Raw genomic sequence first — 18,164 nt, 5'->3', positions numbered from 1 at the left:
GTGGAAAGAGCACTTTGAGGAACTCCTAAACCCGGCTAACATGTCCCCCGGAGAGTGGGCAGCACCGGAAGTCTTTGGGGTGGTTTCTCCCATATAACTGGCAGAGGTCGCTAAGGTAGTCAAAAAGCTCCTTGGTGGCAAGGCGCCAGGGGTGGATGAGATCCGCCCTGAGATGCTGAAAGCGCTGGACATTGTTGGGCTGTCTTGGTTGACACGCCTTTTCAGTGTCGCATGGGGGTCGGGAACAGTGCCCATGGACTGGCAGACCGGGGTGGTGGTTCCCATCTTCAAGAAGGGGGACCGGAGAGTGTGCTCAAACTATCGTGGCATCACACTGCTCAGCCTCCCGGGAAAAGCTTATGCCAGGGTGCTGGAATGGAGGCTCCGACCGCTTGTCGAACCTCAGATTCAAGACGAGCAGTGCGGATTCCGTCCCGGTCGTGGAACAGTGGACCAGCTCTTTACCCTTGCAAGACTACTGGAGGGGTCCTGGGAGTTTGCCCAACCAGTCTACATGTGCTTTGTGGACTTGGAGAAGGCTTTCGACCGGGTCCCTCGGGGGTTTTTGTGGGGGGTACTGCGGGAGTATGGGGTGCCGGACCCGTTGGCACGGGCTATCCGGTCTTTGTACGCCTGCAGTAGGAGCTGTGTTCGTATCCTCGGTAATAAGTCAGACACACGTTCCCGGTGGGTGTTGGCCTCCGCCAGGGCTGCCCTTCATCACCGGTCCTGTTCGTGACCTTCATGGACAGGATATCTAGGCGCAGCCAGGGGGCGGAGAGGATCCGGTTCGGGAGTCTCGGGATCGCCTCTCTGCTGTTCGCGGATGATGTGGTCCTGTTTGCCTCCTCGGACTGTGACGTCCAGCATTCACTGGGGCGTTTTGCAGCCGAGTGTGAAGCGGCAGGGATGAGAGTTAGCGCCTCCAAATCTGAGGCCATGGTGCTCTGCCGGAAACCGGTGGATTGCTCCCTCCAGGTGGGGACAAACTGCCTACCCCAAGCGAAGGAGTTCAAGTATCTCGGGGTCTTGTTCACGAGTGAGGGTAAGGTGGAGCGGGAGATCGACAGATGGATCGGTGCGGCTGCAGCAATAAAACAGGCGCTGTACCGGTCCGTCCTGGTGAAGAGGGAGCTGAGCCGGAAGGCGAAGCTCTCCATTTACTGGTCGGTCTATGTTCCAACCCTCACCTATGGTCACGAACTCTGGGTCGTGACCGAAAGAACGAGATCTCGAATACAAGCGGCCGAAATGAGCTTCCTCCGCAGGGTGGCCGGGCTCACCCTTAGAGATAGGGTAAGGAGCTCGGACATCAGGAGGGAGCTTGGAGTCGAGTCGCTGCTCCTTCGTGTCGAAAGGAGTCAGCTGAGGTGGTTCGGGCATCTAGTCAGGATGCCTCCTGGACGCCTCCCATTAGAGGTTTTCCAGGCACGTCCAACTGGTAGGAGACCCCGGGGAAGACCGAGGACACGCTGGAGGGATTATATCTCCCGGCTGGCCTTGGAACGCCTCGGGATCCCCCAGAATGAGCTGGAAAGTGTTGCGGGTGAGAGGGAAGCCTGGGTCGGCCTGCTGAACCTGCTGCCACCGCGACCCGACCCCGGATAAACGGCTGATAATGGATGGATGGATGGATATATATATATTTAGAATTAGCATTCATTCAAAAATCCTTTAAAAATAGTAATTTCATAAATATTCAATACAATATAAGAGTAAATTCATAAAAACTGAATTTTATATATTCTATATTAAATCAGACACTGAAGGCACAGCAATGTGTATTACATTTCACTACAATTATGATTACTATTTCACAGGGGCTACATCGCTGAAAAAAGGTAGAGAACCACTGACATAGAGTACTGGACCAGAAAATAAGGGAATAACCCATTCCACCACTAAGTGGCAGTATTGTTCGACAGTGATACACATTTTAAGTGGCATAACCTCAGCAATGGACGGTAAAGTGTTGAATATAAATGTGGCATTGTTCTGACTGGACCCTAAACACGTTACAGTTAGAGCTGTTTGGATACTCTAAAGCTTTTATGGACACTGAAAGAGAGCCTTGATTCCTTCAGCTGATAACAACTAATTGCAGGGACATTCAGGCAGACAGTTAGAACAACACACACTGATAAAACAGTCCAAAGTATGCTTACAAAACCAACTGATTGGTCTGCAGTATTTTGAGTTTCACAGCTTCAGGATATAAAAAGAACAAACTCGGCTAAATACTAAAGGGTCATTGTTGGTACCTTTTTATAAAAGGAGACTTTTGTAGAGATTTAATCTTGTATATTTTTAAGTCATACATATATAACTAACTTTTTTGTATAAACATATTGTCATCTATCTTACAGAAACTTTCCACTTTTGCAATGTACCTGAAAATCCCCGCTCAAAGGTTAAGCAAAACAAACACACATCACTGTACAAACAGGACTGACACTGAGAGAGTCAGTGGATTTACTCTAAAGCTGTTCAACCTTTCTTTCACAAACGCCAGAGCACAAAAGCAATGGCAGGTATCAAAGTGATGTGTTGCATTGGACTTGCAGTTGCACTAACAGGTATAATATGAGGGTTTGGTATAATCTGGCAGGTGACAGAAATTTCTTGAATTGGAAGTAGAGTGGTAGTTGCTGTTCTATTTGTCGTCGGTCAGGTGTGGGAAAGTCTGCCTTCATCGGGAAGAGCCACAGCGGAGGGAAGGACGATCCTGTGCTGCAGTACGTTGTTAACAACTCTCTGAGGGAGAACCCTGTTCTCACCAAACTCAGACAGGTAAGAGAAGCAACAAGTCCTCATACACTCGTGTCTCATGCTGAGATGGACATGATTAATCAAACACTAATTTCATAACTTTTATTGTAAGTGTATTATTACTTGTTTTAGTGAGACGCTCCTGTATGGTTTACACGTGTTTCAGTATGATGATGCTTGGGCCTCTGGGTCAAGCTCCCTTGTTATATTTAAGTTGGCATTATATTTGTTCCCTATGAAATTCAGGGCAGGATTCTTTTTGATCATCTTTAGCTTAGCATGGGCAGGCGCCCGCCAACATGTATCAACATGCTGAAGAGCCACCAGCAGCTTATTTAGGTCAGATGAAGACCGACCGGTTGGTCATCTGAAGCTCCAGGCTAAAAACTAAAGATGATTGTGGCTTTGAAGTTATAGCTTCTAAACTTTGGATCAAACTTTCGAATTGGGTGCTTTTTAAACGTAGCTGAAGACACACTTGCTTAGAATTGCATATGTTTTTGTTCTATTGTGTGTCCTATTTAATTTTATTATTTTTATTTTCTATAAAACAATACATTTTAAACTATTACACAGCTAATGCCGAGTACCAAGACTTGTTTTGTATTAATTCAATCAGACAATATGTCATTCACAGTGTGTGAATTCTTTTGATATTGTCATTTCAGAGAACTCTTGAAGACCCATGGAATATCATGATGGTTGCCAGTGAACAAGCCCAGTTTATGGCCAATCTCATTAGACTGATAAATGCAACTAAAGCTCTTGAAATCGGTGAGATTATGTGAGATCAAACAGAAGACTAGGCAAAGAGTGCCATGATATTGTGAACTTAAACCCCAGCAGAATACATATAGTTAAAAATAAAATACTGCTTACTTTATAACACAATGTGGTTTTACTCTAAAAGCCATCAATCTGATTATAACTGACAAAACATAACCTGACAAGACAGAAATGTGGTGGATTCTTTAGGCTCATTTGACGTTTAAGTTTGAGTTTATATCTTTAATTTTGGAATTTTAACCGTTGCAATTTGAGCAAATTAATTTGTTTTGGGGGGCTTTTTGGTCTGAAAATGAGCAGTTGGATTTGATCAACTTTAGTGTTTCAAGTGTGTAAACCAGAACATAAATATGTATTTAAAAGCTTTTGAAATTACACAACCTGCAATTTAATTTTAAAGAGGGGAATTTAAACCACATTCATTTTAATTGATGGTGTCTCACTGCTTTGACTTAACAGTATTCATATTTCACCAGTAAAGTATTGATTACATTGTAGAAAGGCATTCAGTTGCATGACTTTTCTTTGCTGCCATGGAATACTTTTTGAAAATCTTTTACATATCTTTAAAGGACTGAAAAAAATATATAATTATTGTGTGTTTCAGTTAACATTATGTTTTTTTCTGCAGGGATGTACACAGGATACAATGCACTGAGCATGGCTTTGGCCATGTCAGAGAATGGAAGAGTGGTGGCCTGTGAAATAGAAGGCACCTATGTGGGCATTGCCACACCGTTTTTTAAAGAGGTGAGAAAATGTCTTAGTTGTCGACAAGATAAAAGAAGATACTGTAAAAAGTAGGATTTGTTCATGTAATCTTAACTCAGTACATGTGCCATTACACAACTTGGCATTTGTGTAACATTGGAATTTGGCATTGTGCTAGTTTAGTAAGATATATTTTTGCTTCGGTCAGAGAAAGATTGCGCAGCAGACAGCACGCTGTTCATCCTTCCGTCAGTAAGACTTCACAAAGTGCTGCCGGCTGGAGAGTTAACAAAAGTGTCGGCTCAGGGAACTGTTTCAAATTGAGATGCAAAATCAATTCCTGTTTTAGCCTTCCCTAACAGTCTCTTTAAAAAGGCAAATGAAGATCCTGCTCACCTCTCAACCTTTTCTCTAGGCTGGAGTTGAACATAAGATAGATGTACGCTATCAAATAGCCATGAAGACACTGAGTAAGTGCTTTTATTAATCCCATGAGTCAGAAGTTCTGATCAAAATTGAGTAATTTTTGCATTTTGATTTTCATCTCCGTTTCGTCAGATGAACTGATAGCAGCCGGGGAAGCTGGAACATATGACTTTGTGTTCATCGATGCTGATAAGTTAAACTATGACAGATACTACGAGAAGTCCCTTGAGCTCATACGAACAGGGGGCATCATTGCGATTGACAATGTAAGTTCACTTCAGACTTCAGGAACTGTCACGTTGTGTGGACAGTATAAGTGGACTGAACAGAATAAAATGGCCCTGTTGTTGCTCTATTTGAAAAGGTGCTGTGGAGCGGAAAGGTTGTGAATCCTGCGCCCAATGACCTCACCTCCCAGGCCCTGGATGCTCTCAATAAGAAACTACACAACGACCAGAGGATCCATCTAAGCATGCTCACTGTGGGGGACGGGCTGTCCATTGTCATTAAACGCTAAATCACTAGTTAAAAAGTTAAACATTTGTCTTATCATTTATATGCTTTAGCTTTGATATTAAATACAAATGAGGAGTACATTGCTTTCTGTATTCTTTATCTGGTTACAACAATTATCTTCTAAATGTCTTTTCTACAGCATATAAAACATGACAACTTGATCTGTGTTTAATGTCTTTACCAGGACAGCAATCATAAAAGAGCTATAAATAACACATATCTACAGTTTCATCAAAATGACATAATTCCAAAATCAATATATGCCATATTGCTACAGCTCAAAATCTGAAAAACATAAAAAAAAGTGGATTTCTTTGTAACAGAACATGAAACATCACTGGGCTGATATAAACGGCTCTACTTATATTGCATTGTGACCACAGGTCACACATCAAAATAGAATTATACAAAGCCAAAATAAATATTATAAAGAAGCTATGGTTAAGCTCTTTATAGTGAGATGCACTTACAAACCTGTATTTGTGTATGTTGCTTCACTATCAAGTGTCTTACATTGCAATTTGTATATACATGACACTTTCTTCTATTACTAGGAATAGAAGAAAGTGTTAAATGCAGCTCAAAGGTAAAACATTGGTGCAGGCAGGACTCCCTTTCTTTTAAAAACAAGTAAAGATGGCTGCAGAGCACAAACAAGGATGGCATTATTTGAGTCTACAAAAGCCTGAGGTGTAAAATGTGGAGTTTTTATATGATTCAACAGCAAAATAGCAACTGGGAGAAAATGAAAACGTAATTGTATGCTTTCATAGAACATGCAATGTGATTAACATTACACGGACTGTGACATAACTTAAATGGCAAGGACTCAGATCCTTTACTTAAAAGTAATATTACAGAGTAGACTTTGTTGAAAGTATAAATCAGAAGGTTGAGCATCTGATAATGTATTACATATAGGTACAAAGTATACTATTCATGTTTATGTGGAAATACTTTAGTTAATAGTTATTTACAAGTAAAAGTTCTGCATTCTTAATAAGTGAAAGTTCAAAAGTATTGTTAGCTAAATAGGCCTGATTAGAGGCAGTGGAGGAAAATGTGTTAAATATTTCTCTTTCAAAATGTGTTGAAATAAAAGTCTTATAGCATCAGATGTAAACACTGAAGAACCTCAACATGGTTCTTGTATTGTGTTACATTCCACCACTGAAATAAAATAACATCCCAATTAATTGATTTCAGGCTTTTCTTCTGGATTTAGATGCCATTGAGATTTAAACACCATATGAAAGGTGAGAGTTTTTAATCTGCGAATGAACTATAAGAAGTTCTTCGAAAGGATGGGGGCATGTGACGTTTAAAGGACGTCATAAAGGATTTTAACATCCACTCTAACGCTTTGACACATTATAATAATTCGTGTTATAATACTAATTATTATTATACCAGTAATAATAGTAATACATAGAATATAAAATACTATAACATATAACAATAATGCACAGAGGGTTCGTTGTTTTTGGACTGACAACAGCCCACGTGACTGCCGTCTGCGACAAAACGTAGTGTAAGCGCTCATTACACCGTCAGCTGATGCTACACCTTTTCAGCACCGCGGTCAGCTCTGTTCTGCATACCGAGCAGATGGCGACGGTTATAAAAAGCCCGCATCCCCGCACCGGAGATTCACCACGACAGGCTGAGTCCCAGCATGGCTAACAGATCCCTCTTACCGCGCAAGACCTCTCGAGATGAGTATTTATTATACAAGTCAAAACGTCCGGAAATGGACACCAGTGTCGTGTCCTCGGGCATGAATTCGATCAACCCGCTATTCGGGAAGTTTAACGAGAAAAAATTGCTGCATGGCTTGAATGATCGTCTGGCGGGATTCATAGAGAAGGTGCACCACCTGGAGTACCAGAATCATCTGCTGGAGAGAGAAATCGGGGAGATCAGAGGGAAAGCCAAACCCGCATCTATTTTTAAGGAGGAGTACGGACCAGAGCTCAGGAAACTGAGACAGCTAGTTCAGGACATCACTCATCAGAAGCACCAGATTGAAATCGAGCATCAGCATTTGGAGGAAGAGCTGTCCAACTTGAGAGGACAACATGATCAGGAGTCGCGTGGCAGAGCGGATGCAGAGCGCAACATCGTGGTTCTCAAGAGGGACATCGACGACGCGTATCAGGCTAAACTCCAGCTGGACCAGAAAGCGCAGGCTCTCGTGGAGGAAATGCACTTCCTGAAAGAACACCACAAGGCCGAGGTGTCCGAGATGTTTGACCACATCCAGAATGCGCAAGTGACTGTCAAGGCGCGAGCATTTGGAAACACTGGCGTCACTGCGGCACTCCGCGGCATCAGGGCACAGCTGGAAGGTCAAACCGTGTCCGACGTGCAGCAGATGGGAGAAACTTTCCGATCTCAGTTTGCAAGATTAACGGAGGCAGCTGAGCGCAAGAGAGAGGCGCTAAAAGCGACTCAGCAAGAGATGCAGCAGTACAGGAGGCGCCTACAGGCCAAGCACATCGAACTGGACTGCGCTGAAGGCACCAGGGACGCGCTGGAGATGCAATTGCATGACGTCGAGGATCACCACAAGGAAGACATGATTCATTACCAGGTAAGATTTTTTTTTTGTAAGAGCACGATCTAATACAGCCATCAGTGTTGGTCTCCCAGTAACACATGTTCTCCCCTTTCTCGTTGCAGAACACAATCAAAGAACTTGAAAATGAGCTCATCAATTGCAAATTTGACATGTCTGGTTACCTTCGGGAATACCAGGACCTGTTGAACGTGAAGATGGCTTTGGATGTTGAAATACTGTCCTACAGGTGAGGTGTACCTAAAGAGTCACTCATTGTGTTTACCAGGGCTCGTGTTCACAGTTGTCCATAATGTCCCTTATTAATCTTCATATGTCGTCTTCTATTAAGAATGTGACATTTAACAATTAAACAAAGCGTAGTGTCTGATGTAAACAGTCACATGTGTATCACAGAGATGGTCAATAATGTAGAATTCACTTGCATTGCCCATTGGATTTAATTAAAGAAATGTGACAAACAGGCAAATAACTATTCTACAACACTGTATTTAAACACCCATGTATGTTATTTTTTTTAGTAGTAGACTTTTGCACACGTCTCAAATCGTAGTCTCAGTACCAACACTGCATGTTGCAGTGTCATTCATTGCAGATTAAAACCGGTGTCTCCTATCTTGCAGGAAACTTCTCTGTAGTGAGGAGGCTCGGCTCTCCAGGGTGTCAGACCCCCACATGTCTCTTCCCTACATCTACCATCAGTCCCCCGTCTACACCCTGCCCCGCCTCAGCCGACCGGGCGGCCCACACAGACGAGCCGAGCCTCAGTACAAGTTCGTAGAGGAGATCATAACGGAGACCACCAGGGAAATTGAGATGTCAGAATTTGAAGACACAGGATCGGAGGAGACGGAGATGGGAAGAGATGAGCAGCAATGTACCAAAAGAGATAGAGGGGGCAGTGAGGAAGAGGAGGATACCAAAGACAGTGGAGAGGAAGAAGGTGAGCAGATGCCCGATAGTGAGCAGAATCAAGGAGCATCAGTAGTGAATTCAGTGAACGGAGATGATGATGATGATGATGATGAGACCCCTGATGAGGTGGATGATGGTGAAAAAGATCAAATGAGTAAAGTAAAGTCAGAGGAGAATGAAACAGTTGATGAGGACCCACATCATTGTGGCACAGATACAAATACTCAAAGCAAAGTTGTGTTAAGTGAGAGCCTCAATGAAGAAGTCAAAAATGAACAATATCAAAAAGTAGCCAAAGACACGAAAGAGAAAGAAGCTGCAGTGACAATAGTAACAGTTGAGAAAGATCTCTCTTCAAATCCAGATGATTTAAAGCCAGAGGTCTCTGTGGAGGATGAACTTCTGAAAAAAGCTGATTGTAAAAAAGGAGATAATGAGAAAGAGAGTTTTATTTCCGATCAAGTGAATAAGCTTATTGATGAGACCCGCGTCCAAGTGTCTAAAGAATCAGACACGACTCGAGAGCAAGGCAGTACTCAAGTGCAAGAGACGGAAACAGCTGATTTTATAGCAGAGACAAAGAGTACCCTGTCCGTAAAAACAGAGCAGCTCTCAGAAAACACTCAAGTATCTACAAGTACAAAATCCATGACTGAGGGAAAAGAAAATAGTCAAGCGGACCCAAAAGGAATCCGTAAATCTGAAGCTGCAAAAGGAGAGTATAAAGTTGCAAAATGCATTGAAGATGCTAGACATAAAGAGTCTTCTCTTAAATCGGATGTGAAAAGTCTTCCTGAAGTGGAGGATCAGAAGCCAAGCAGTGGGGATGAAACCCAAAGAGTCCAAACTGTGCTGCCGAGAGAAAAGACAACCGTCAATTCAGAAATCAAAGAGTTGCATCAGGGGGCACCGAAAGGAAGCCAGGCTCAGAAATCAGAGACGTCTGAAAGTTCAGAGAAAGTAAAGGATCCTCAAGGTAAGACTGAGAAGGCGGTGGAGAGTAGTAAGTCAGAGAAATAAGTCTAAATAAAAGCCAAACAACTGCTGAGGTGAAGGAAGCGAGGACAGACGACATTTCTGAAATTTAACAAGACAGCAGTTGACAGGCAAATATCAGGGATAGCGACGATAGAGAATGGCTTAACTGCAGATGCCAATTCAAGGTATAAGCTGAGCACCGCAGAGAGGAGGCGGCTGGGTTTCTCCTCCGAATGGCCATGTTGACAGGAGGGAGCATGATTCTTTGGACTTTAAATGTGATTGAAATATTTTTGACTTTCCAGTTCAATAACTCAATCATGAATGTAAAAGATAAAGTTTCTTTAATTTGCTTTGGTATGTGCTTAAAAATAAATGCAATATCAATCTACTGAATATCAACCTCTCGTCTGTCTGCCATCATCAAGTCAATCCGTGCGCTTACACCGTCATGCTGTTTCTGATTGATCCACTGTTTATCACCGACAGTGGTTTGCTTTCCCCTCTCTGGCAATAAACCGCTCCACTTACTGCAGTGTTGCTGCTTTGCCATTGAAACCTCCATTCATCAGATGTTGAGACCAACTGCCAGCGGTTGCTGTAGATCAATAACAGACCCTGGAATTAATAGCAACAATCATCAGTTTACACAGGCGCTGCAATTTCACTCAAAACATTGACAATAAATCAAATGTGTAGCTGCCATGTACACAAGATCCAGGCAGCACTGTGGGCCGCTATGACGAGGCAACTGTAAACACAATTAGGGGCCCATTTTGCTGCTTTGTATGAAAATGTGTCAGCTGTTGACCTTTTGGCTTAGTTTCATTTGTCGCTTTCATTTAGCGTGAAGTCGTTTCCTCTCAAAGTGTTGAGCCTTCAGTGCAGTATGACTTTAAACACTCCATCACAAAACACACAGGCTGGACCTTGGCTTCAAGGAAAGTTCCTGAAAATACTTTGCACAAAACACAGGACTTCAACCACATTCAAAAGACTTGAAAGTGGCAGTTTTGACAACGCCCGTTCAATTTGACAGCTTTAGCCGATTTGAAATAGAGGTTGGCATATTTTTTATTTTTTAATATACAGACTAAAAATCGTCCTGAAAAGGACAGTCTGATTATACGGGATGACTAGCCTTCTTAAAAGATTGACGCATTATTTAAACATGCCTCTTCCTTTTGGTCGAGTGAGTAATGTCAACACAAAAAACAACTTGAAATCAAGTGAACAACAATGTGAAACTGAGTTTTACACTTACAGTCACTTACTTATCTGACTAAGTCAGATAAGCTGGTAAATGTAATTGAGTCCTGCCTAATAAATCCTGTCGCACACATCCTACAACCCATCTCATCCCACTGTGATAAAGGTGAACATTAAACCAAACATGCTAATTAATAATATCACATAAAAGAAAATGCATTTGTAGAGTTCAAAGACTTTATTGAAAATGTATACATACACATAAGGACCTCCAAGACTTCCTGCGGGCTCCGTCACTGCCCAGTACAGGAAAGCACTTTCCAAGAGTGCACCATTGAGTTACACCTCTTCCGGACAACAATAGTTTGGCATTACTGTGAACATTACTCATGTACCCTCTAGCTGTCTGTAGGTACAGAATGGAAAGGGAAAGGAAAAGAAAAAACTAATTCTGCTTGGTCGGCCAAGTGTACAGGTTTCTTTTAAACTTAGACGCGACATTAAGCAACCCCAAAAACTGCCCAGTTTAAGGGAAGGTCACATGTGCAGCTTTAACAGAACATCAAACCCTGATGGCCGACACAAAACAAAACATGAGAGCTTTAGTTTGTCCATGTGTGCATGATCAGGAAGGGTCCAGCAGTATTTAAATAGCAGGAAAAGACTATAGTGTACTTAACAAGGTGTGTAAAATAAAACTGAAGACGACAAAGGAATATCAGATGGTCAAGATTGTAAAATCAGAAAGAAGGTATGACAACGATCACCACACAAAACAGTCCACTGACGTCGACTGTCTGGGAATTATCACAAAGCCACACAGTAGATGACAAGCAGAGGGATTGTATTGGACTTCATTAGTATGGCAGTGCTGGACAGAAGAAAAAAAAAAAATGACATGATTTATAAATAATATGCCACCAACTGTCTCCTGAATAGATGCAACTACAAAGTAAAAAGCCACTAAAGGTAAAATATACCAATGACAGAAGCACCAACTTGAAGAGGTACTTAACAAGTTAGAGTTTGTTGTCGTAGCCTTTGAACCAATCTCTCCTCGATATCCCCTTGCTGGTTAGAGTTGGACATACATTTAAGGCCAGATTCTTCTGATATTCCCGAGTCCCTTGCAGTATGTTGAAAGCTTAGGCTTCCAGTTCCAAGCCCAGACCCAGCTTGTGGCCTCCTGCGTTGATGTTCTTGCCATCGACCAGGCCAGACAGGGTGAGTTTCACACCTGCACAGGACAGAGGACCAACATTAGCCTTCACAAGAAAAATTACTCTTCTCAAGTCTAAGAATGAGGGTTTACAGGAAAACGCAGGCTGTCAAGAGTTGCTATTTTAGGGCAAATTATTAAAAGTGAATTTGCTCAAAACTGAAGTGCTGTGTGAGAGGACTCAAATTAGAGGCATTCTTCGTCGATAAACATTTTTTGTTAACATCTTCCAGCTGTCCATGAACTTGTAGGAAATAACCTTACCTGGTCTAAGAGTCTGAGTGTACCCAACACCAACAAGGCTATTGTTATTCACTTTAGCCTATGGAGAGAAAAAACAAACACAAGAGTCAGTTGGTGACAATGAATAGTCACATTTTTATTTTGCCTCATCCAGCCTATTCTAAAAGCCTCCGTTGCACCACTTACGCTGACGGAGGCATCCTTGTCCAGCTGATATTTGGCTGCAATACCGAAGCGTGTACTGTTGCTGCCAGCGGTCCAGGCCAGGTTGACTCCCGTTTCCAGTTTGTCGCTCACCTTCTGGTAGATGGAGCCTCCAAATTCCGCTCCGTCATTGCTTTAAAGATCGTAAGCATACGAGAGATCTGATTAGTAGCCAAATTGTTTTGAGATTGAAATATAACTGCAGACTGCACCCCCTTGCCACAGCTCATTCTATTTTTGGAAAACGGGAATATGGGCAGGTTGGCACTGGTGTTTTTTGAATCTGTTATTATCAAGTATATAATAATGAATGCAGATTTTTTTTCGCCATCGCCCAATCAATTGGTTGAAGCGTAGGTAGACTTTCAGTTGATAAAGATGTCTTTGATTACAGAATTCTAGATGTGTGAACTGAAAGTTCCCAGATGATAAACTTCCAGCCTTCATGTAAATACAGTACTTACACATTGGTGTGCAACTGGAAGTCTCCAGTCTTGTAGCCAATAGCAAAGTTGTTCTGGGTCATCTTGGATTTGGCAGTGTCGAAGCTCATCTGGTAACCGGCGAGCCATCCTTCGTAGCCGACGACAGCAGCTCCGTGGATGGTAGGACCAGCAAAGTCAAAGTCGACATCGCAGCCCATGTTAACAAACTCACGCTTGTAGGCGGTCTTAACCTTGCCACTCTTCTTGCTGTTGATGAGAAACACAACTTGAATTGAAATCAAGTCATTATGATACAAAGAACATCACCTGCTTGCAATTGAGTCAGTGTGAAACAACAGAGTCTAAAGCTGGGTGGTTCCAGTTGAGTTAACTAGGTTTTTTGTATCCAGTGACCATTCCAATTAAGTTAATCCAAACCAGATGGCTGTACTCTCAATGTTCACAAAAAAAGAAAGGCAGCATTATTGTGTGCATTTCTACTATAAAGAAAAAGAAAAATGCAGCCGCAGAGGGCTAGAAGATCTAGACAATATGGTCTGCTTGTTTTACACACTAAAATACTGCAATATTAAAACAATATTGCTGGTCTAACAGTTAGTAACCGATCTTGTGACTGCAGCCATGTGGTAAATCAGACCGTGGTAAAACTGCAAGACAGCCAACCAAAAATCCAGATTGTTCAAAAGCAAGATTGTTGATTGTTCAGACAATCAGAAATGTATGCCCCTGCTCATTTTGACATTTGCCATGCCATCCTTCATTTTGATAGGTTTGAAAAAGCAACATACAATAGCGGTGCTTCAAAAAAAAATATCGTGGCACCCTTGGTCTGTCCTCAAGGCATTCCAGGGGTTTATGATGTTATCGCGTGATTTTACACCTCAATTAACGCAAACACACACGGATTGTAAGAGCAGCTGGGCACATTGGTTAAACACTGCGTAGGCGCAAAAAGCCAACCAAAGTAACATGATACAATAGACGTGCTCCATATTGGGACTGGGGTCACATGGACGACAACTACACTTGTCAGAAGCATGTACGGCACAGATCAGGTTACCAAAATGACTCCTGTTGAGAAGCAACAGTCAGTAAAATTGACATGGAACTAACTTTTCCATTCATTATACATTTATTAAAACCATCATCTTACCCAGTGTTTGGTGAGAAGGTTGTATCGAAAGTCACCTTCAGTCCCTTGGCAATCTGTGAGAAACAAAAGAAAACCATTTGACATTAAAATAAATAGATGTAGTTCTGTCATGCTTACTGGTGAACACTGTTTTGACATATGTTAAATAACAGGTGTAAACATTTTTTTTTTTATATCTTCCTGACCTGATCTTCAACAGTTATTTCTGTTCCCAAGGTGTTGTCGGTGTTCCACTTCTCAGTGAAGGTCAGGCCGTATTCTGACCTCTTGTATTTAGTTTCCAGGCTGCCCGCAACTTTGCTGGTATCAGTGTTGGAGGATCCAACTGTTTTGAATTCCTGCAACCGACAATTTTAGAGACATTCATAAGCAATACAATGGATGAAAAACCTACGAATGAACTTCATTGTTTAGGGTGGGCCTTGCTACCTTTATGGCAGACAATGCCAATAAAGTATTCTTTAAAACAGAGCAAGGAAGTGCAATAACTTTAAAATAGCAAAATGTACTTCATTCTATGCAAATGTGTTGTCCCATTAAATCACTTTAGTTACTATGAAGTATATTCTAGTTTTCCCAAAAAGAAATGATCTTACCACGCCACTGGCTGACTTTGTCTTGACATCCAGCTTCACCAAGCCAAATCCTGAAGAAAACAATTGCTTTGTTCAATTAATTGCAAAGCAATTACAGACAGTACATTTTCACATCAGGACCACTTGGTCAAACTGTAAGAAACCATACCATAGCCTTTGTTGAAGATGTCCTTGGCAGACTTGCCCAGGTCAGCATAGCAGGGAGGCACGGCCATTGTATCTATAGAGAAAAGCAACATAATGTTCAAATTATTTTTTAATCATCAAGTACAGTCCTAACCACCATCTTTTGTACAATACAACTACATTAAGTAATTCACCCCCAATGTGCATCAAGGAGTGGGACATAATGATTTGACAGCTACAAATGCAAAGTGCATAAATGAAGATGCAAGAAGCTGCCAGGAAAGTGTCTTTGAATGACATAAAGGACATTCATATTTGGAGTTAAGGGCAGGAATTGCTGTCTCGAATGAATGTACCACTCATGCATTGTAAAGTTACAGTATATACACATGCTGGTTTCAGTTTTCAGGCTATACCTGGTACTTCTTACTCTTGAGGTTTATGCAAAAACAGTCTGGTATAGAAGATGCATTTATTCGTAAATCTGAAGAAAACAAGCCTGATTCACATGAAGATGTAAAGTGCTACCCTAGCCATTCTTCCTGTGGTTGCTACACTCGTTGAGTGGAAAACTAGCGTTGCATTAGTGTGCAATAATAACAAACATCTTACTACCATCCTGTTAACAACAAGATGCATGAGTCTTCCTTTACGAACAGGATGGCTGCATATACTGTACGGGTCCGTGTCATTAAAAGTTAAGTTGCCAAGTTGAGTGTGTCAGCGCTGACATGTAGCTATACTTTCACTATCACATTCCACACATCTGGCACAGTGACAGCGGCACAGTGCTACAGGTAGTCACAGCAGTGCGAGTGTTTGACAGCGGATGGACAAGGTTACTGAGCGAGAGAGGAGCCATTTTGCCGCACTGGAGAGCCCAGTTCAGGCCTGCCTCTCATCAAACTAACGCTACTCCTGCTCGTGCATTTGGCAGGGACAGCGAGGCGTGTCAATGCACGTGTCGGTGCCAATTAGTGGGATAGGTTAATTAACCGAGTTATCTGCCAGCTAACTCACTACTGCTAACTAGGCCCTCGGGAGTTAAATAAATGATTAACGTACGTTGTCAAAACTTTATCAGATAGAAGAGCTATGCAGAACACCACCGATGTATCCGCAGCATGAGACGTGAAGTACAAAGTTAAACTGACACGCAACCCGCTGCTTTAACTTGTCATGTGTCAGACGCAGCATGCCGAGTGCAGCTAGCTTAGCTAACCTGCTAGCATGCAGAGTGCCGGTGAGCATAAAGCTTGAACACTACTTCTTGCTTGTTATGAAGTTGAGTAACAGTGTCAGGCGGAATACTTAGCTCTCTTACCGGTAGAGGATGGGGCGAGTGGTTCAGTAAAGTGACTTTAACAGAAATGTTCCTCACACCGAACGGCCGAAGCAGGCGTCACCGGTAGAAGGGCGAGCTGAAGGAGACTGCACTGCAATGAAATCCAGACCTATCACAGCCCGGCCAGGACCCGTGGCGGCTAACGAAGTGCCTGTCTAGAAATGGTTTCATGTCACGGCATAATGGCGTCAAGGCGGGGATATATTTTTGATTTGATATGAACCATAGACTGTATATAAGAAGATGTGTGACAGAGTTTATTAAAAAAAAAAAAAAAAAAGTAATTAGGTTGAAATTAAAGAAGAAAAAACATTAGTTTATGTGCAAAATTGTAACAAAGTATGAAAGGCTGCAGAGGCTGGACTCTGGGAATTCTGGGAGGCTGCAGAGGCTGGACTCTGAACATTTCGGAAATTATAACTGGTGGATAATTGTTGCCATGTATTCTCATTTACTTTTGAGAGACAGTAATACAAAAAGTAATAATAATGTATTATCCGCAAAAAAAACTCCTTAGTGTTACCAAAGGATTGCAAATGTGCTTAAAGGTGCTTTTAGGACTCTTACCTCTGGTGACTGACACTACTACTTCCTGACGTCTGACTCTCATTAATCTACACAGCACACCAGTAATAACCAGTGTATTTAGCCGTCAGATCCTTTACAGGCACAGTGAAGATTCTTTGGATTTTATCATCAGAGATTGAACACTTTTTTGAACTATATCTAGATGGTTTGTTTTAACTGAATAAGACCATAAACCCCCATGCATGTCCTTTATGTAAGTCTTTCACATGGTGTAGGTATTGTGAGCCAGAGACATGGGATAGAGATTGAATTTCTTTAACACTTCACTAACACTTTGTTGACTGTAGTTATGCTGTGAATTCCTACAACAAGAACAAGAACAGTTTACAGTATACTGGGTATAAAGTCCAGTAAATAGAACATAACAAAAAGGAATCAGCACTCCATGTGAATTATGTTAATTTATTTAGAAACATGGCAGTAGCAACAACTGAATGATTACTGATTAAAAACATATTCTTACATATCTAAGTTTAATAATGAAAATATCAACTGTTGTATGTATTATATATAATAATACATACTAATAAAAGTTACTGCACAACCAAACAATAACAGAGATAACATCTTGCAACACGCACAATCCAGTAATTGAGATAAAAGGACAGACAGACATTTAGTTAAATTTGTTGATGGTGCTGAGCCAACGTGCTGTATAGAATGTGCTCATCTTCACTTTCAACCTGTTATTGACCAGAAGCAAAAATGACAATCAGGTACATTCAATTAGAACTAAATGTTTTAAAAAGTACTGAATTAACATATTTGAAATCACTGAAATACAGGAATCAAAAGAAAACATATTTACTCTTTTAACAGTGTTTTTCTTTGTGGTAACCACAGAGCTATACATCACGTCCACATCACCTTCAGGGTATGACCTCTGGGGAAGGGACAAAAGGAAACAGATGGATCTTAAACTGTTTTATTCAGCTGCACGTGGTGAAATAAGAAGTTATTTTAAGTGTACTTGTGTGACTTAAGTGAACTTGTATTGTTCAATGCAAATTATGATTTGTGTGTGTTTAGGTTACCTGGGTTGATATTTTTCTCATGTACCCAACATTGCAGTAAATGGCCTCCTCTTCAATCTTGGTTGAAGGAGCAAATCAAATGTGAACTACAGAAATCCTAAACAGTTGATTTAGATACAAATGTCCAGCTATGTTAACATATTTAGCATTTCATGTGGTTACTGTATTATCTTGATACAAATCCACAAGTACAATGTAACTACTGAAGATATATTTTATCGAATAGAAATAAAGAAGCTTACACTCTTCTGCAGAGAGACTTTGTGAATGGACATTCATTTTTACGCCTATACAACAGTTGTTCACTTTTACAAATCTCTTG

General features: G+C 41.5%; 2 protein-coding genes across 2 annotated transcripts; one reads left to right on the top strand and one right to left on the bottom strand.

The window, feature by feature from the left end:
- Positions 1–6,512: 6,512 nt before the first annotated feature.
- On the top strand, positions 6,513–9,721 carry LOC306746577 (neurofilament medium polypeptide; the record flags this gene model as incomplete). Its single annotated transcript, XM_079229507.1, has 5 exons — positions 6,513–6,518; positions 6,739–6,825; positions 6,914–7,801; positions 7,891–8,015; positions 8,410–9,721. The coding sequence occupies 5 exons, from the start codon at positions 6,513–6,515 to the stop codon at positions 9,719–9,721; spliced, it is 2,418 nt and encodes an 805-aa protein (XP_079085633.1).
- A 1,386-nt stretch (positions 9,722–11,107) lies between these two features.
- vdac2 (voltage-dependent anion channel 2) lies at positions 11,108–16,296 on the bottom strand. The gene is made up of 9 exons (XM_079229738.1): positions 16,200–16,296; positions 14,898–14,969; positions 14,750–14,799; positions 14,339–14,491; positions 14,154–14,206; positions 13,019–13,246; positions 12,537–12,687; positions 12,372–12,429; positions 11,108–12,125 (listed from the first exon to the last, which is right to left on the bottom strand). The coding sequence occupies exons 2-9, from the start codon at positions 14,962–14,964 to the stop codon at positions 12,034–12,036; spliced, it is 852 nt and encodes a 283-aa protein (XP_079085864.1). The 5' UTR covers positions 14,965–14,969; positions 16,200–16,296; the 3' UTR covers positions 11,108–12,033.
- Between the last annotated feature and the right edge of the window lie 1,868 nt (positions 16,297–18,164).

The sequence above is a fragment of the Taurulus bubalis genome, assembly GCF_910589615.1.
Source record: "Taurulus bubalis genome assembly, chromosome: 14".
Taxonomy (NCBI): Eukaryota; Metazoa; Chordata; class Actinopteri; order Perciformes; family Cottidae; genus Taurulus; species Taurulus bubalis.
This window is presented reverse-complemented; position numbering and strand designations above follow the sequence as displayed.

Excerpts from the sequence above, each read along its gene's own strand:
- vdac2 (XM_079229738.1), bottom strand. The coding sequence starts at position 14,964 with ATGGCCGTGCCTCCCTGCTATGCTGACCTGGGCAAGTCTGCCAAGGAC. Across the intron at positions 12,688-13,018 it reads TTCCAGTTGCACACCAATGT|CAATGACGGAGCGGAATTTG; the intron begins GTAAGTACTGTA and ends CGATCTTTAAAG. Across the intron at positions 12,430-12,536 it reads ACAAGGATGCCTCCGTCAGC|GCTAAAGTGAATAACAATAG; the intron begins GTAAGTGGTGCA and ends TTCTCTCCATAG.